This window comes from Sapajus apella, unplaced genomic scaffold (genome assembly GCF_009761245.1).
Source record: "Sapajus apella isolate SASKATOON/1434 unplaced genomic scaffold, GSC_monkey_1.0 scaffold2, whole genome shotgun sequence".
Lineage (NCBI taxonomy): Eukaryota > Metazoa > Chordata > Mammalia > Primates > Cebidae > Sapajus > Sapajus apella.
Genome location: NW_022436942.1, coordinates 31,230,794 through 31,251,484, shown reverse-complemented (window position 1 = coordinate 31,251,484; position 20,691 = coordinate 31,230,794). Strand labels below are relative to the sequence as shown.

At 40.3% G+C, this 20,691-nt stretch overlaps 1 protein-coding gene across 1 annotated transcript in view; it reads right to left on the bottom strand.

Annotated features, from left to right (window-relative positions):
* TPH2 (tryptophan hydroxylase 2) overlaps nt 1-20,691 on the bottom strand; it is a 97,327-nt gene that overhangs the window by 64,357 nt on the left and 12,279 nt on the right. The window contains exon 6 of the mRNA XM_032295826.1: nt 187-383. Coding sequence (XP_032151717.1) covers nt 187-383 — 197 coding nt within the window. The remainder of the gene's footprint in view (nt 1-186; nt 384-20,691) is intronic.

Sequence of the window (20,691 nt, the reverse complement as noted above, 5' to 3'; positions counted from 1 at the left end):
CTCCCCTGCCCAGGGACCCTGCTCTGCTTCCCACAGGTGGCCACAGGTAATTGTTGGCTCAAAGCCAACAATTTTTTAAGTCACTATTTTTTTCTTTTTTGGAAACAGAGCCATTGCTGCAACCTGTGTCCTTGGAAGGCAACTGAGGATATTGACCAATAAGAGACAGCCTGTGTGAAATCTTACCTTTCAGAAACATGGAGACATCTTCGAGTTGAGGCACATTGTCCTCTCTGTAGCCACAATATTTAGTCAGCAGAGGGAAGTTTTTCAAATACTCTCGGCAAGCATGAGTGGGATAGAGTTTGGAAAGCTCCCGGAATACAATGCCCCAAGTTTTAGTTTCTTCTTCAGTATACTCCACCCTGGGAATGGGCTGACCACTAGGCAGGAGAGAAGAAAAATAAATGAATCTAGCTTTGAATCACTGAGTTAAGTATTTTCTCACCTTAATACCTATCGTTAAGTCAGACCCTGGCAAAGTGGAACACGTGAGTGTCTGGAAGGATCCCATTAAGTCTTATTTTTTAAAGCAAATGCTAAACTTCTAATGTTGTACATATGTATTTGAATTTCTATATAAATTATTTTGTAAATAAGTTATATCTTCATACATCCTTAGAGAAATGTGATAAGATTTATGTTCTTAAACTGAGATGAGTAACAAGTAACAGTTCTGGGTTAGAAGGAACAGGTTAAGGTACAAAACTATTCTCTGGGAGCATTTTCTGCAAACACCTGACAACAGTAATAACAGTAATAAATAAACGTTTTGTCTCTTAAAAATCAAATTGCTTTGTGGGTTCTCTTTGTCCCTTGCCCAGACTCACCCCAATCTTCAAGTGTAATTTTGAGATTATTTGTTCAATGTCCAAAATGCCTGGGAGATACTGCAAGACTATGCTGAATTTAAAAGTGAGAGTTTTGCAAACCACAAAATAAGGAGCATTCATTGCAGGTCATGCTGAAAGATATACACATTAAGCCCCCTCAGATGAGGTCAGCAAACTTTTTTTGTAAACGCCCAAAAAGTAAATATTTTAGGCTTGTGGGTCACACGGTCTCTGTCACAACTGTTCAATTCTGCCACTATATCTCAAAAGCAACCATACACAATAACAAATGGACGTAGGTGTATTCTGATGAAACTCCCTTTATTTGGCCCATAAACAGTAGTGTGCTGATGACTAGCTTAGAATATTGAAACATGGTGCTGGACTGAAGTGGTCAGAGAGAGCTTCCTGGAGGAGGCACAACTTGAGCTGAGACTTTTTGGCCAGGTAGGACCTGCAGATTCCAACAAAAAGCAAGTGAGGAGAAACTGGTGCTCTAATGTAATAGCAGCCAGCAGCCACAAGCAAGGAACATACCTTGTGATGCAACTAGAGATGGGTAGAAGGAGAATACAAACGTGCTTTTGTAGGTTGTTGCCTGAGGGACCCGAATCTGAATTTAGCCTCTGATTAAGATGCCTATGCTGAAACTCAATTAGGGTTTGAGAAAATCTCTCATGACATACTTAACAGCCACCTGCAGCACGCCCTCACTTCCCACCCTGGCCATGCATCAGAAATTCTGCCTCTGCAATTAGCAAATATACATGTACAACATATGGAAGTCCAAACATATACACATAGAACTAGGAGTTGTGCCCCTGCAATCTACAAATCCAGCCTATAGCAGGTGGTCACCACAGGAACCCATGCAGAGATAGCAACTGTCACTCAGGGTTGCTGCAGCTGAGGTGGGGGGCATCTTCAATGAGCTGGGATCATTCAGGAGCACCATGGAGGCAGAGAAAAATGAGATAGAGGATGATAACAAGAATATGCTATCAAACAGATCCCCTAGCTGCCTTCCTCCTCCCCAGTCCTCTACATATTTCAGTGTTCTTGCCAAAATACCTTGTTTAAAGTTCAGGTTCAAACGGAGTTTCTCCTGCCCCCAAATTATTTTTGTTTAAAAAAATTAATTGCAGTACATGTGGGATGAGGGAATAACACATACTGAAGAAAAAAAAAACAGAAATTCTCATTTGCTTTCTCTAAATACCAAGACTAGGGCTTTCACAAACCAAATTAGAACAAGATTAGCCTTGTTTAAATTTGGCTGTTGATAGCAAATAAAAAATTACACCCTGGAAAATATTTGCTGGGAAGATCAAGACTTCTAAGACCTCATACCTGTGACAAATTTAGAAAGAAAGCTTGAAATGAAAAGACAAAAATAGAAAAGATGTAAGGAAATAAGCGTATAAATGGTCTTCCTCTGGTTCCAGAAAATTCAACTAAATCGATTTGAGTTGGGGAAGCCAATAAAGCTAATAAGGGCTGTGCATGATCAGAAGGTAGGAAAGCAATGAGGCTGAGACAATAAAGGAAATATCAAGAAACCATTTGAGAAAAATGGTTAGGTCAACTTTTCCCTTCAATATTAATCTGCAAACATGCAGCATTTCAGAGGGGAACTGAATATTCAAAAGGCAGAAAGAGTTCAAGTGTGAATTAGGATAGGAAGAAAGAGTTACACAGGTCTGTTACTTAATAATGAACTTCCAGTGTTGCAGACTTGGGATATGGGTGGTCATGTATGTTGTCAACTGTTCTGTTTGTCTGTCCTGGATAACTTGGCCTGCTCTTTGAGTTAACAACTGGTGCAATGTACTGCTGCTACCTTAAACCCAAATTAAGTCTGCCTCCGGTTATATCAACAGATTTCTCATGATTTCTCACACCACGCTAACCCCACACCCCAGGTAGCTCTTCAAGGTAAATATTTAAAAATCAGTTTTATCACAAAGCAAATACTAGTTTTATCTACTTCATTTCTATTGAAAATATCCAAAATACAGAAAAAGTAATAAAGTTCCATTTTTCTATGTCGTTAACACAAGCATACAGTAACAGCTGATATTTGAGAGTTTTCTACATGCCAGGCATATGCTTAAGGTTAAGTGTTTTCATATGAATTGACCCATTTGATTCTCACAATTTCATGAGGTAGGTACTATTACTATCTCCATTTTATGAATGAGGAAAGTAAGGCTCAGAGAAATTAAGCTACTTGTATAAAACCATGGATTCAGGCTTAAATCTAGTCAGACTAGCGAAAGACTGGCTGTAGTCTTAATGAATTACTATATACAAATTAAATTAAAAACTTTACTCCAGGCTGATGGAGAAAAATTGATTTTTCACACCCCAACTTATTTTTCACATACCTATCTAAAATAAGGTTTATAGCTGTGTGTATTCATATGTAGAAAATTTCATATACAATTATATGTAACCATGATACTAGGATATATGTATAGATAACAAAGACTACTTTCATATTCATTCACTCATTTAAACTTCTCATAAGACTGTGAGGTTTTGCCAGGCTCCCCAACAAGATAAACATGTGTTTGGGGCACCAGGTATGCAGGGCACTCACATTTTTTTAGAACTTTGAAATTTGACATTTGGGGGGAAAAATCATAGTCGTGGGGAAAATCAGAATGTGTTGTATTTCTTTAAATTTTTGCGAATAATGTATGAGAAGGGAGCCAGAGGGATGTCCTGGTCTTTTCAGAGCCTTTGACATACACTGGCATATCATTACGCATCTTTCTATGGGCACATGTTGTAATGTATATATAACAGAAGTCATATTCCAGCATCCTACAACTCTGCTCTGGTCCAAAACTAAAGTTATGTAAGGACTCCACATTCTAGAGAAATCCCCCTGCAGCTGAAGGCAACCATCTCTTTACAGGGCTTGGTGAGAGGCAGCACAAATGGCCCTACAACCAGCAAACTCCTCCTGTACCATCTGTACCACGCCCTCCCCAGACCTCATCCACCAGCCTTCTAGGGAATAAAAGATGCTCAGCATAGTGAGGAGGGCAGTGTTTGAGGAAAAGGGAAGTTTCTTTCCTCCTCTCTAAGTCAAGACAGCAGGGTGCCCCCTGATAGAGCACCTGAGAGAAGTGGAATAGGGCACTTTCTTTCCCAAATAGACCCTTACTGGGCAGCCGGATCCAGGCCCCCAAGTGCTGCCACCACTGCAGAGCAGGGGACCAACAGTCTTTGGGAGAGTGTCTGGAGGCCTGAAGGACAATGTACCATGGGAAGCCTGGACATATGTCCTCTGAAATTTGAGGCTCATGTGAACATGAAGCCTAATGCCCAGCAAAATCTAGACATTTATGTGGGACCCAATGTGGTGTGTCTGTGAGAAAGATGGAAAAGTCCCATGCCATCCAGTTCTGCTCAGTTCTCAGGAGGCAGAAGACACCACAGTGGTCCCGATCACCGCCATAAAGAAGCTCTGAGGGCTGCCCCAGCTATGGCATGTCACTGACAAGGCCAAGGGAAGCAGAGCACATTTCTGCAGCAGTGGTGATGAGGGAATGGTCTTCCCCAAGAAAACTATGCATAACACCATTTCAGCGGAGAACACTCTATTAAAAAGGATTTGTCAGAACCAGGGTGAGCATGGCCTGAGGCCTACTCACCACTGACATTCCAGCAAGCATTTAAAAGGGCCTCAGCCTCCTCCCTCCCTCCTTGAAACCTCCAACTCTAGAAGAACTAGATCCTAGAGAATAGAAGGAAAATGTCTCAGAACCAGAGAACCCCCCAAAACACACACACACAACCACACACATTCATCCAAATAACTGTTGGGGAGGGAGGATATACTTTGAATCATGTTTGACATTAATATTTTTTAAATTAACAAGACCAGGTCTTAAATACCCAAATGAGACTATACTAGTAATTGAAAATGACAGAAAATTAGATGTTGCTAAGGAACTTGCTTCCCAGCAGGAAAGTAGGATTCAACCCAATACAGTTGAAAGTAAAGAGTGGGAAAAATAAAACTATTTCATGTTGCTATAAACCCCTACAAGATCATATTCCTCAATAAACTAATTAAATGTAAATATTATAATTGGATATCTAGAGAGTCTCCTTCATTTATATGGAATTAGTTGGGATTACAGCCTTCTCAATAATCACCAAAATTATAATCCACAGGTTCTTAACTTGCTGGAAAAAAGACAAATGGGACTTTTAGTAGTTTACATTCCCTGCAGATTCTGCCCTCTTGTCAAATAACGGCAATCTAAGATTTTATAAGCATTGATACAGAACCAGTGTTCAGTGAGGACAGTACTAGAAAGAGGCTAAAATGGTCACCATGGGGATGTCGACTTGAAAATAGGGAAAACTCCCTGGTAGATTATGTTACTCAGAGATGACTAAGAACTTTCTTTGAAAATATTGAAGCCTGTAGGAGGTATCTATCTGCCTGTATGGTTAAACCCCACTCTTCCTAGACACAGGGAGATGATTCTGAAAAACCAGCCTTGTGCCTGCAGAGAGGAGGGAGTAGAAAGTGCATAGACAAATCTAATTGAGGACAGGTGCAGATATAGATATTCTGTGAGAGTCCTGAGCTTGTTAGATCAAAGTTGTTTAACAAACACATTTTTGACTTAGAAATCCAGGGACATAAACCCCACTGAGACTGAAATTGTGGAAGTTCTTTCTACAGCCAGATGAATAAGCAATAATGCTTTCATTTTATTTAGCTATTGTTTCATCTTCTCCTCCAGCAGGTCCAACAGCAAGCTATTTTTCTTATACATTTTTTTAATTAGGGGAATTGGAAAATACTCGATTGTGATGCTATATCCCGGCTGCCTCCTGGAGTCCTTGCTGCTAGAATTCCTCATATGAGATGGAGTTTCTCAGCTTGTGTTATCTTTAGAGGAACTTCAGTGTGTGGAAGCAATTCACATATTCATTGGAGGAAGATGTGACAAGCTGCAATTAATAGTATTTACATCAAGATGGCAAGACTGTCTGAAACACAACGTTAATTGTGTTCTTTGAAAACAGCCAGATTTTCTCAGTGGCAAAGACCAAACAGACCAGAAGGTAACAGAGAATTGGGCAAGTGAATGGGTGAATCTGATAGAAACAGTTAAGAATGAACTCATTCACTATGTTATTTCATTACATGTTCCTTAAGGCAGGAGATGCCTCACTTATTCAAGAGATGTTTATCTGCCTGGAATAGACTGTCCCTCTCATCTTTTCTTTCCTTCCCCACCTTCCGTGTTTCTGTCTTGATTGACATTTCTACCTGGGAATTGCAGAAAACAATAAGAAGAGATTAAATGCATCAACTTTGCAGCTCATTTGCAATTAGCAGCTCCTCAGTATTCCAGAACTAAAAGTATAATAAAAACATATATATAATTTTACTGTATGTAAATTATACCTTAATTTCTAAAATGTAATTTATGATGTTAAATCAATAAAACCACAGAATCCTTTAAAAAATATATTTAGAGCCTTTGGAGAAAGATTATGGGAACACCAAGGCTGGTAGTCTCTTGTTCCTTCTTTATTTACGGGATGCCTTTGTTGCACTCCTCAATAAATATACCATGAATTTTGCATAATTTTCAGAGAGCTATTTGTAATTTATCCCCTTTTCTTCCTATTCATGAAAGTATCTAAGAATATAGAAGAGTGAGGTTGACATTATTCTAATATTATTTTTAAAATAAACTTGAGTTTTATCTAATGTAACTTTTTTGAGGAATTCATCACTCAAGATGCATTAAACACCTAAATGTAAATTCCAACACTATGAAAACCCTGGAAGACAACCTAGGCAGTACCATCTCAGACACAGGAACAGACAAAGATTTTTATGACAAAGACACCAAAAGCAATGCAACAAATGCAAAAATTGGCAAGTGGGATCTAATTAAACTTAAGAGCTTCTGTGCAGCAAAAGGAACTACCAACAGAGTAAATGGACAACCCACAGAATAGGAGAAAATATTTGCAAACTATGCATCTGACAAAGTTCTAATAGCCAGCATCTATAAGAAATTTAAACAAATGTATTAAATTAGTACAAAAGTAATTGTGGTTTCTAACACAAGAGAAAAATAACCTCATTAAAAAGCGAGCAAAGAACTTGAACAGACATGCTTCAAAAGAAGACATACATGTGGCCTACAATCATATAAAAAAAAAGCTCAACATCACTGATTATTAGAGAAATGCAAATCAAAACCACACTGAGATACTATCTCGAACCAGTCAGAATGGCTATTACTAGAAAGTCAAAAAATAACAGATGCTGGCAAGGTTACAGAGAAAAGGGAACACTTATACACTGTTGGTGGAAGTGTAAATTAGTTCAATAATTGTGGAAAACAATATGGCCATTCCTCAAAGAGCTAAAAGCAGAATTACCATTCAACCTAACAATCCCATTACTGGATATATACCCAGAGGAATATAAATCATTCTATCATCAAGACACATGCATGCAAAACTTCACTATAGCACTATTTACAATAGCAAAGACATTGAATCAACTTAAATGTCCATCAGTGACATATTGGATGAGGAAAAGGTGGTACATATACAAAATATTTTGCAGCCATAAAAAATGACATAATGTCTTTTGTGGGAACACAGGTGGAGCTGGAGGCTATTATCCTTAGCAAACTAACACAGGAACAGAAAACCAAATACCGCATGTTCTCGCTTACAAGTGGGAACTAAATTATAAGAACTTATAACACAAAGAAGAAAGCCACAGACACTGGGGTCTCCTGGAGAGTGGAGGGTGGGAGGAGAGAGAGGAGCAGAAAAGGTAAGTATTGGATACTAGGCTTAACACCTGGGTGGTGAAATAATGTGTACAACAAAACCCCGTAACACGTGTTTACCTATGTAACAAACCTTCAAACCTACAGTTAAAGTTTAAAAAAAAAAGAACTCATTATCACAAAATTTATTACTAATTGTTATCAAGCATTTGTTGCACTTCCCACAACTGAGGTGGCACACCAGGTGTGTAGAAATTTCAATCATTAATTGATGACTCTCACTTTTAGCCAGTCACCATAGTGTTATCCAGTACTATATTCACTGGCACCACCTTCATGAAGGAGTATCACCTGCATCCAGGTGTCTATAGAGTACAGCCAAATAGTCAATGAGTATTCAAGAAGGTCACTTATGCCTCTAAGCATGGGAAAATATTGCCAGAAAACATGTATATACACATATTATATATGTATATATATATATATATACACACACATAGATATTATACATGTATATATGTGTGTATAATATGTATACATACATATCACATATCTTCCATGAATTCATAAGAAGTCTGGGAGTCCTGCATTTGATAAATTATACTTCAGAATTTAGACCATAAAGGATATGCAATAAATTTATGATAAAATATCAGTAATGCCCAGGGGTAAAAAACCAAAAAATGAAATATTCAAAATATTACTCTGCTAACTGTGTCTCCCTATTAGAATATATACTTCTTGAAGGCAGGGTTTTTTTGTTGCTTCATTCATTTTTATATCCCTGCTACCCAGGGTGGAGGCTGGAATGTAGAGGTGTTCAACAAATAATATTTGTTGGCCAGGCATGATGGCTCACACCTGTAATCCCGGCACTCTGGGAGGCCGAGGTGGGTGGACCACTTCAGGTCAGGGGTTCAAGACGAGCCTGGCCAACATGGTCAAACCCTGTCTCTACTAAAAAAACAAAAATTGGCCAGGCAATGGTGGCGTGTGCCTGTAATTCCAGCTACTGGGGAGGCTGAGGCAGGAGAATCGCTTGAACACAGGAGGTGGAGGTTGCAGTGAGCTTGAGTTTGCACCACTGCACCTCAGCCTGGGCAACAGAGACTGTGTCTCAAAAACAAAAACAAAATAAAATAGTAATATTTGTTCGGTGAGTAAATCAATCAATCAGCCTAAAGCAAAACACAAGTTTAAATGTTAGGAAAAAAGTAGTTATGCATCAGAGAGTCTGGCAGATATGTATTTGTTTTGCCTCATATATTTCAATTGCTATGGAAAAAGCAAAGATTCAGGATTTTAATAAACTCTGGTAGCTTCCAATTATTCCTATGCACTATTTACTTTACACATAAGGGTTTCTTTTTTCTAATTTTCTCAATTCAGGTTTCCTGACCCTTGTCTAGACATCATCACTCAGTCAAGCTTGTAGCCAAAATTTTCACCAGGAAAGAAAACAGCATATGTAAACCCAAAGGGACAGAAAAGTCCAAACTTAACTAAGTACAGAGATGATTCCTTGGCTGGACATTGTAATGAATGAGCTTTAAAAACATTTTCAAGGCTACAGAGCGCAATGATTTAATAATATTTTTTACAAACAGAAACTCACAAATCAGTACTGTAACTTAACAACCCTCTAAGTTATGCCTAAATTTCAAAACATTCAAGTCATCTGACATACGTGACTTGATGGGGACTTAGTTGCAGAGGAGATTAGGAGCCCCATGACTGCTAAGCCACGCCAGAGAGTAAACACAAAGCCACAAATGCACTTTCAGCTAGTCCCCTAGGCCAGCCAGGTAAAGAGCATTTGTGATCACAGATTTTATTTGCTTTTGCAAATGAGTTTTGCACACATGAATTTTCGTAAATGAGTCTACGGGCCCTAAGGAACTTACAGATGGGAGCAAACAAAAATGTTAGTTTGTTTTGTTCACGTTGTTAATATTGGTGCTGCCTTTACAAGAGACAAAATGAAAATAAACTACTGCACCTAGGGAGCCTCAGGGAGAACAAAGATTTAACTCATAGAAATTATTTGTTTTTATTTGTCCTGTGCGCCACAGGATAGGGCTTCCCACCATTTTCTCACCTTGCAGAAAGCCCTCTTCATACCCTAGAGAAGTGATTTTCATCTGCAAAAACTGTCATGAAATTAAATATCAGCAGCAACAACAATGGATCTAACATCCATCAACGTGAGCATGCTCACCATACACAAGGAGCTTGAGCTCAAAGAACTTGATACGGAAAAGAGCTAAAATTCCCAGTCACCAATAGCAACTAACAGTCTTGGGCCATCAGAATGAAGAGTCACAGGTAGAGTCTCTAAGAGCTGCAAATGTAATCAGATACACCTTATACCTCGTTTCAAAGAAACAGAACACTGCTAGCTACTAGGCCCTGATCTTTTGCAGAGCGGTAGATGAAGAATCATAGTTATCCTACAGCTCATGGCCCTGTACAAATTAATAATAGTGTTCATTCATTTACCCACCCATTTTACTGTGACAATAACAATACTATAATAGTTCACCACATGGATTATGTCATATAATGCTTATCTTACAGAGTGACTAAATGACTATTCATGGCCTCACTTTACTGTTGAGGAAACTGTTGCTTACAAATGTAATAATCTGTCCAAGATCAAACAGCTAGTAAGTAGAATAGTGGGGACTCATATGTAAGAAGACTACCTCTAGAGTCCCCACTCTTGACCAATACACCACAGTACAAGGTACTGAGTACCCAGTATGTACCCGGCATCAAGGTTTGGCCTCTGTTTCCTCATTCGAAACAGGGAAATAAGACTTCTCGCATCGTGAGGATCAAAGGAGAGGTCATCTGCAAAAAACTCCTGGCCAGTGCCTAGTGCCTAATAGGTACTCAATATAGTTGATTCTCTTCCTCCAGGTGCATAAGAATGAATAACATTTCATCACTTCCCTGCAGGATTGGGAATAGGTCTGGAGATGACAAAACAGCACTGTTCCATATAAATCCACCACCTCTCAGGCAGGACTTGTGGAAGTAATTTGAATCCTTCATGTTCATGAAAATCATTTTAAAGTAAAAATACTCCTACCCCTTTCCCTGTGAAACACATTAAAATTTGGTGCAACTGTTGTCCTTGTCAGTAAGTGATACAGGATCATACTGTGTTAATGTTTTTCACTGCTGTGGGAGCCATGCTATAATCAGACAATATCCTACTGAGGCATTCATGCACATCTAAAAAACCCACTAAGCCCAAAAAGCAAAAAGGAGAGAAACCTTTTCCAAATCAATTTTCCCCTTTGTCTTTCTTTGCAATTCTCAGGCTCCCTTTCTTTCAGCCGTTGAGCTGCGCTACATGTAGAGAGAAATATTTGGCATGAAAATGATTCTCCCATAAAGCCTAAAGTCTTTTAAATACGTATAAGAACTATGCATTTCAACTGAGACTTCTATAAAGAGAAGGATAACTTTTTAAAAACCCAAGTCACTTAATTCTGTTGGTCTTGTTTTCATCCTGTGTAACATCACCTATGCCAAATGGAAGTTGATAAGCAGATTTTTTTAAAAAAGAAAAGATGCAGACTATTGAGTAGAGAAAGATATTTGGATTCCACAAGGGAAGCACTCAAAACTCCCTAATATGACCTTCCTCAGAAACCATCCTACTCATCTGGGAAATGACCCCAGTACTACAAATATTTGGTTTTGTTCTACTTTTCAATTTACCGCTTCATTTCAGAGAAATTAAAGCATCAACAACTGGTGTTTATGCAGGAGTCACAAAGTACCCAAACAGCCACATATATCTCAGCTTCATTCAAAACCTGGGAAAGCAAATCAATGGAAGATAATGGAATGGGGTAAAATTAGCTCAGTCAGGGAGAAAACATATTTGCCTTCTAAGGTACCTCTTCTCAAAAGGGCAGAGAAAGGGAAAAAATTAAAGCTTAGTTTCACATCACAGTAGAGCCTACAATTCATCAAGGTGACCATCTGCCAATGAAATTGATGGGAAAACCATCATTAAAAAGAAAAACTTGCAACCCCCCAGTTAAGCTTTTTCCCTGTTAAGAAAGCATAACCTTCCCTTCCATCCTTCCTCTACCTTCTACGTGTTATGTTTCCAATTAAGATTCGCCTATGTGAAAATAGGTAATGTGGCACTCACAACTCCTGTTAGTAACGTATTCCTTTAAGCTACATTCTGAAACCAAGCAGGATCCATAAATCATGCCTCTTCTCGCATGAAATGAGAAATGCTAAGGTCAACTGAAATTTCTGGAAAGGTGGAGAGGTAGAGTCACCCCAGTTATTTTTCTGCAAGTTGCCGTAATTGCAAATGCCTCTTAGGAAAAACTCAGCATCAGTAATCCCCTAGCTCAAACACAAAGCAAAATTGTCACAGCTACCTGCAAGCGGGAGAAACCCCAACGTGCACAGTACTGAGCACTAGGAAGTGAGAGCAGCAAAACAGCTCTCCTCCAAGTCTGCAGTCTACCCTTATTAGTCTCTGATCATCTGTCTCCTTCCTTTTCTTTGCAGACCTGTGGCTGACTCCTGCTGAGTCATCTAGGGAAAGAGGAAACTGAGAAGACCTCCTAAGAAGTGAGATGCTGGCTTGGAAATCCTACATGTTCACTCCAAGGCACATCCATTTCATATTTATGTATCTACTCAAATATCTTAAAATGCACGGCATACTACCAAATCTCAGTCCCAGAGGGCTTTGTTTTGACATCATGTAGTATTTGATGGAATAAGTAGGAAGAGGAGGGTAAAAAAGTGCCCTTCTCTGCTTTGATGAGAATAGAAGGTTAGTATCAACACCACTCCATGTAAAAGGAGAAAATTCTCTGCCTCTCTGATGGAGCTCAGTAGAATATTCACAAGCTCACCCAAATTGAATGTGCCTGCTGAGCTGGTGATTGCACTTTTCAAATATGCTAGTCCTCTTTTGGAGCTGTTTTGTTTTAGGGTCTCTGTTTAGCTATGTACTTACACTCAGAGCAAATGAATCACAAGGGGTGCAATTTTATAAATCAAAAAATCAAGAAATAAATAGGCTAGCAACCAGTAAAAACTAGAGTGACACATCCCTGGCAATTGATTTTCAAGCTTCAGCCCAGCTGTGTTTATTTCCATTTATTCTGTATCTCATGAGGGTCAGGCTTTGGGTAGGAGGAGGAGGAGAGCATGGGGCCTGGGAGAGCGGGAAAAATTATTACACAGAATGGGGACATGGTTCCGTCATGTCAGACCCTGGCAGATGTTGCCAGCAACCTGCGAGAAACAACATAGCCTTGCAGTGTCACAGGGCTGGTTTGAGTTCTGACTCCATAGAGTTCTATGTGTATTAAATACTTGCCAGGGCTGTGCTTTTCAAATATGCTGAGCATTCTGTCAAGAGAATAACTTTTACAAATCCCAAGTCACTTAGTTCTGTCGATGTTATTTCCAAATTGTGTATGAAACCACCTATGTCAAGTGGAAGTTGCTGAGGCCACTTCAGGAAACAAAAAAGAAAAGGGTGGGGAATACTGAGCAGACATTTAGATTCTACAAGAGAGGCATTCTTGAAACAGCTAAAAGTGACCTTACTCAGAAACTATTCTGGTCATCCAGGAAAGGACCCTAGTACTATAAATATTGGCTTCAGTTCTACTCTTCAATTTACTGCTCCATTTCAGAAGAATTTTAAGCATCTACACCTGGTGTTTTATGCAAGTGACACAATCAGCTGTGTCAACTTTAGTAAGTTTCTTAATGTCTCCAAAGCTCAGTTTCCTATCTTCAAAGTGTGTACAATAACGCACCTGCCTCAAAGGCTTGTTGTGTGGTTAAATGACAGAACGTCAAGCGGCACGTTTTACACAGTGCAGGAATTTAAGAAAAGAAACCTAATAAAATCTGAAAATGTTAGCTGAGAGGTCAACATAATGAACATTTTCACCACCATGAGCCATTCAGGAATGAGTCCAGCATAGCCCTGTTGTGAGCTTATCCCTCAACCTTATTCTGGCTAAGACACGTTGACCTGTGAAGGCCTTAAAGGGGGTAATTTTTCAGATTAAAGAAGCAAACTATGTGCATGGTTTCTGTGAAGGTGAAAGGTCCCCCTCATAGACACACACACAAGCACACACCTATTTTTTAAAGTTTCTTTAACCCAGCCCACCATGGAGCCTAATATTTCTTAATTAAATTACTCCTTAAGATCGTTTAGAGTCAGATGCGGTGGCTTACACCTGTAATCCCAGCACTTTGGGAGGCTGAGGCAAGAGGAACACTTGAGGCCAATGTTCAAGACCAGCCTGAACAACATAATGAGATCCCCCGTCTCTACAAAATATGAAAAATTAGCCAGATATGGTGGCACACACCTGTAGTCCAAGCAACTCAAGAGGCTGAGGTGGGAAGATCACTTTAGCCTGGGAGGTGGAGGCTGCAATGACCCATGATCATACCACTGCACTCCAGCCTGGGTGACAGAGTAAGACTCTGTCTCACAAAAAAAAAAAAATCCCTTACTCATTTTAACTGAGCCTAACAATTGATTATATGAAATTGAGTAACTATTAGCTATTTACCACGTGACACTAATAATCATATCTATCATAGATTTAACATTTCCTTGTGCCAGTAAGCACTCTGGGGCCTGTAATCACTGCTAATCCTGCCAATCATGCAAGGTAGCGATTGTGCTCATTTTAAGATGAGGGCATCAGCCGGGTACAGTGGCTCACATCTGTAATCCCAGCACTCTAGGAGGCCAAGGTGGGCAGATCATAAGGTCAAGAGATTGAGACCACCCTGGCCAACATGGTGAAACCCTGTCTCTACTAAAAATCCAAAAATTAGCTGGGTGTGGTGGGTGCACCTGTAGTCTCAGCTACTCAGGTGGCTGAGACAGGAGAATTGCTTGAAGCCAGGAGACAGAGGTTGCAGTGAGCTGAGATTGTGCCACTGTACTCCAGCCTGGTGATAGAATGAGACTCCATCCTCTGTCTCAAAAAGAAAAAAAAGATGAGGGCTTGAGAATGAGAATTAGAGAAACTAGTTCACTGCCCATGACCATAGAGCTTGTAAGTGGTAGAGTGGGAATTCAAACTGAGTTCTCTCTAGCTCCAAAACCTATACATTCTGCCACATGTTCTGCTATACCATACTACCTCTTCTTTCGTAGGGATTGGTTGTGCAGATAGCATGTTAGCACCCGCTGTGGGAGAGCAGTTAAAATGTGTCATTAAGGAAATGAAATGGGGCTAGGCACAGTGGCTCACGCCTGTAATCCTAGCACTTTGGGAGGCCAAGGCAGACAGATTGCTTGGGCCCAAGAGTCTGAGACCATCCTGGAAACCCCATCTCTACAAAAGATATAAAAATTAGCTAGGCATGGTGATGCACACCTGTGGTCCCAGCTATTCAGGGGGCTGAGGCAGGAGGATCACCTGAGCCAGGGAGGTAGAGGTTGCAGTGAGCTAAAATCACATCACTGCACTCCAGCTAAGCCAACAGAGTGAGACCTTGCTTCAAAAAAAGGAAGGAAGGGAGGGAGGGAGGAAGAAAGGAAATGGAACAAGTTAAATGAATGTGGTACCCTACCTCCAAGATGGTCCCCATTGAATTCTGCCTCCTGGTATTCATGCCCATGTGTAATCACTTCCCACACTGTGTCATACTTGGTCTGTGAAACCAATGGGTACAGCAAGAGTGATGGTGTGTCACTTCCAATGCTAGGTTATAAAGACATTATAGATTCTGCCTTGCTCTCCCTCTTGGATCACTTCTCCCAAGTAATCCAAGAGGGAGAGCAGATACAATCTGGGAGAAGCCAGATACAGTATCTTGAAGATACTCAGGCTGTCTGGTAGAGAGGCCATGTTGCTGAGGCCTCCTGCAAACAGCCCTGTGAGGAACCATATTGGAAGCAGGTCCTCCAGCCCCAGTCAAGCCTTTGGATGACTGTTTCTCTGGCCGACAGTTTGTTTTATGAGAGACCCTAATCTAGAACCCTCCAGCCAGGCTGTTCCCTAATTCTTGACACTCAGAAACTGTTTGAGATAATAAGTGTTTGTTGTTTTAAGGTGCTGAATTTGGGGATTATTTTTTATGTAGCAATAACTAATATAGTGTAAAAATCAGACAGAAGTCAGGATTTTTAAAAAGCCTTGGCCAAGGGGAGTGGAGAAGACTGGCAAGCAAAAGGTAATAAAATGATTTGGAGCATGAGGGCTGACAAAAAGAAGAGATCATTTGAAGTGAGAAAAATAACAATATCAACAAATATTTATATAGTACATGCAGTGTTGTGTTGCTACTACATTAGCTGATGCAAACCCCATAACAATCCTATAAAGTAGTACTAGAGTTATCTCCATTTTACAGATAAGGAAACTGAGGTACAAAAGACTTAAACTATTTACGCAGGTCACTCAGTTAGTCAGTGGTAAAGCTGGGATTCACTCCAGGCAGTGCAGCTCCAACTATCTGACACTTAACAACTTCACACCCTGCCTCTAAGATCTAAAGAAAAGCAGGAAAAGCAGCCAAGGCCTCTATGTTTTCAGGGGTCTGAGTAAACCCCATGCCTTTGGTCTAGATTCTCTGATTCTTGTTTTAATAAGAATAATAAAGTACATTGTGTAGCAATGCCCCACTTAGTTCATTTAATCCTTAAAAAAAAAAAAAAAAAAAAAACTCCCAGGAGAGGCAAAAGAGATATTTTTATCTCCATTTTACAGAGGAGAAAAACTGAGGCTGAGCAATGTTAAGGGATGACGTGGATCCCTGACTTTGAAATCAAATGAGTTCTCTGGGCAAATTAGGGAATTTTCCAACTCTAATTTAGGTTAGAGTTGGAAATTCTGACATGTTGAAACTCTTGTTTACCTTGCCAATTGACATTTGTAATTTACCTATTTACATTTCAGATTCCATGGATAAAAATAAATAAATCAAAGAGAAGGCAGCCCCATGAGAAGAGCATGAGGTTCATGTGCTACCTTAATTTCAACCCGGAATAAGTACATTCATAATAAAACACAATCACAATAATATTCAAAATCAATTTAAGCAAACAAGAGTGGCATAATTAAAGTCAGAGCTTGGGGCCTCTTTCCAAGAGAATAAGATGGATTGAAATAACTACCACCATCCCCACCAAAAATATAATTAAATTAAATATGCATGCATATTGTTGAGGAATAATTATTATAACAGCCCCCAAAAGAAAAATGTGTTTATTTCTAGTCAATTGAAAAAAATGTACTACTGATTGTTCCCCCAACAATATAGTAATTGTGAAATTCACAGAAATGCAGCAAAGTTAATGCTGAGATTAAAATATGAAGGCACCAAAGACAAAAAGCAGAATAGTGTCAGACAAACCTCACAGCTACAACATCGCAGTCATAATTTCCTCTTCCTCCACATGCCATCTGCCCCCCACGCACTTCCATTTCCTCTGAACTGCAAGTCTATATGCACATCACATTATCTAATCATGGGGTACTTTTTTCCTGTTTATACTAGAATTTATTTTATTTGGACACGGGAGGAGAGGCGTGATCTGCGTGTTGGACATTCTCTCACAGATGATTTTAGAAACAGTGTCCTCTCGATCCAGGGCGTTCATTCTCAAATCTTCTATGAAGAATGATATTTGCACTAACAAATATTTCCTGTGCTATTATTGGTGAGGCAATTAGGCTGTCCCACACTCATGTCTGCAGGCAGCTGTGGGCCTCTGGGTAATCAATCATGCTTCTCGGCAGCACTGTCAATCAGAAGCTCGCCAGAGTGGCATCTATTGACAGTTCGCAGCATGCCGGCACTTTCCCGCTCCCTCTCCTCTTTCGGGTTCATGGTAATACAGACTTTGAGCCTGCTGTTTTTTCATCATAGAGTGGAATTTTTTCATTTTTCTCTGCTTGTGTTTATTCTTCCCCCCTGCTTTATCCTTTCAAGACGATCACAGAAAATATAGTATTCAACACGAATCCCCCAGAGAGCTTCTTGGCTGTGGTTTCAATATATGTTATTCTGTATTTCATTTCTTTTCCTTCTCCTTTCCTTTAGACACCTCAGACTACATTCTGCCAACCTCTATTACAACCCCAAAATATCCATACTCCATCTTTCTCTGCATTTCTGACCATATGTTTGACTTCTTCTCATTGTCCAGAAAGTCTTAACTATCAACAGGGAATTGAATTGTTCTCCCCCATCACAATGGTCCCTAATTTTATCACCAAACTATATTTGCGAGGACCACATATGCTAGATTTTTCAAAACTACCCCAGTCTCAAATGATCTATTCCTTGGACAAAGTGATTCTAAATGTCAGTTTGGAAAATTGGGTTACTGCACACTTAAGTGAAGTTATTTTAAGCAATTATGGCATTCACATCATTCTTCTTTATATACTTATTTCAATTAGAAACTGCATCTCTGTTTCCTATGAACTGAAGGGAAGCCTTACTTGCTACATGGCAGCCTGGAGACAATGGCCGAGGTTCGTTTGGAATTTGTTAGTGTCTGCACCCCCCACCCCAGGACCGTAGCAGGCACCTGAGCTTAAAAGTGACACAGAGGACTGGCTCTTTCTTACCCATCCTCAAACTCATACTCAGAGAAACCTTAACAATGACAGCAAGAGGGGCATTAAGAAATGATCTTTGGCTCTGCTTCCCACAAGTCCTGGGTTTGTGCTTTCCTGATTTCACTGCCTTAGGTAGGCACCTTCCCTTGTCCATCCACTCACAAGAAGTACTGGCAATCTGTTATTAGTATTTTGGCAGCTTCCTATGTGCAAAAAAAAGTTGTGGGGAGGGGATGAGGAGGAATATGACTGCTTTTTATGAAATCTCTTTATAAAGAGGAATGTGGGTCAACACAAAACGCTTCTGTATATGCAACAGCGTTTCAATGGAAAACTAAACAGTTTCTTCCAAGAACGTTTTGAGCTACATTATTTGGTTAAGTGGCAGCATAAACAATATATTAACATCACTAAAGAAGAAAACAGTAGGTCAACTGGAAATGAAAGACAGCCTGTGGAAAAGGTCAGGGGAGATGTATTAAACCTAATAATACAAGTGACATTTATAATCCTCGGTCATGTGTTCTTTATTTTGAAGAACACATTGGCTCCGTGTTAGGTGCAGCACATGTATTCTCTTTTTCAGCCCTTACTACAACCCTAGGAAATGGGTCCTATTGTTGGACACACTTCTCAGACGCAGAGGTCATGGCACAATTAGGTTGCACACCCAGGTCGGACGCAGAGGAATGCACACAAACCCAGACCGTCTGAGTCCAATGCAGCAGTTTTTTAGCATGCTGTTATCCTGCCTAGTCAGTCTGGGCTTAGCACCATCCAGGGGAGAGGGCTATCATGCCCTGGATTCTCAACTCTGTTAGGTAAACACCCTTTGCTTCGACTCTGCATCCCCAAGTATGGTTATAATCTGGCTTCCTCTGCTATCATGATTATAGGGATGATGTTGTGAGTCCTGTGAGGGTTGTTTCTCACTATAAGATGATAAATTTGCCATTTCTGCCTATCTTGGCATTCTGAACTGTCAATTACTAAGAGCTAAGCCCCTTGAACCTTAGCACTCCCCAGCCCTCCAAACTGGGACCAGATCCTGGAATGCACCAGCTCCATCCAGCCCTCTTTTGTATAAATGTCCACCAGTTTCTCCAATTTCTACTTTTTTTCTCAACAGATATCACAGCTTCATTATACTCTTTAGCTATGCAAAGGTGGCAAACACAAACTCTTGTTAACACTTTGAGAACTTCACCCTCATCATTTTGACTATATGCCCATTTTCTGTTCTCTCCGTATAAATATCTTTCCTATAAAACCAAATGACTCCGTATTATCAATGCTCCTTGAAACTCAATGACTCATATTCTGCTTGTGTCACCACAACATCAGCTTGCCTTTGCCCAGCTTTCGAATTCTATCAAGAAGAAATAAGCAAAACTTGAGCTAGTCCTTTAGTCATTATGCTAACAAAATCCTATGTCAAAATCATGTCATTTCATATAGACACACACATGCACACACACACATATATAAAACATAGAACATTTACATATAAAATGCATTTTCTGGCCAAGCACAGTGGCTCACACCTATAACCGCAACGGTTTGGGAGGCCAAGGCAGGAGGATCACTTGAGCCCAGGAGTTTGAGACTAGTCTGGGCAACACAGCAAGACCCTGTCAAAAATACATAAAGTAAATTCAAAAAATTAGCTGGGCAGGCTGGGCATGGTGGCTCACACCTGTAATCCCAGCACTTTGGAAGGCTGAGGCAGGCGGATCATGAGGTCAAGAGATCAAGATCATCCTGGCCAACATGATGAAACCCTGTCTCTACTAAAAATACAAAAATTAGCTGGGTGTGGGGGCATGCATCTGTAATCCCAGCTACTAGGGAGGTTCAGGCAGGAGAATCTCCTGAATCTAGGAGGCGGAGGTTGCAGTGAGCCAAGATCACACCAATGCACTTCAGCCTGACGACAGAGCGAGACTCTGTCTTTAAAAAAAAAAAAAAAAATCAGCCAGCTGTGGTGGTGTGCACCTATAGTCCCAGCTACTCGGGAGACTGAGGCCGGAGAATCCCTTGAACCCAGGAGGTGGAGGTTGCAGTTAGCCGAGATTGCACCACTGCACTCCAGCCTGGGCAACAGAGCGAGACCACATCTCAAAAAAAAGAAAAAAAAAAGTGCTGGGCACGGTGGCACATACCTGTAGTCCCAGCTACTCAAGAGGCAGCCTGAGTGACAAAGCTATCTACTTTATCTAAAGGATAAGGCTCTCCCAGGCACTGAGCTTCTACCATGTTCTGGCAGGTCATGCCACAAAGAACTGTCCTGCCCACACCCCCTCTAAGGATCCCCCAATAGAGTCATGACCTGATTCCATAGAAGGAGCCTGTGAACCAGGGGGAGCCAATTGTAAGGCTCACAACCATTATCAGGCCTGGGTGAAAAACATGAGCTCAGCCCATTTGAGTCCTCTCTTGGCGATTTAATCAGGA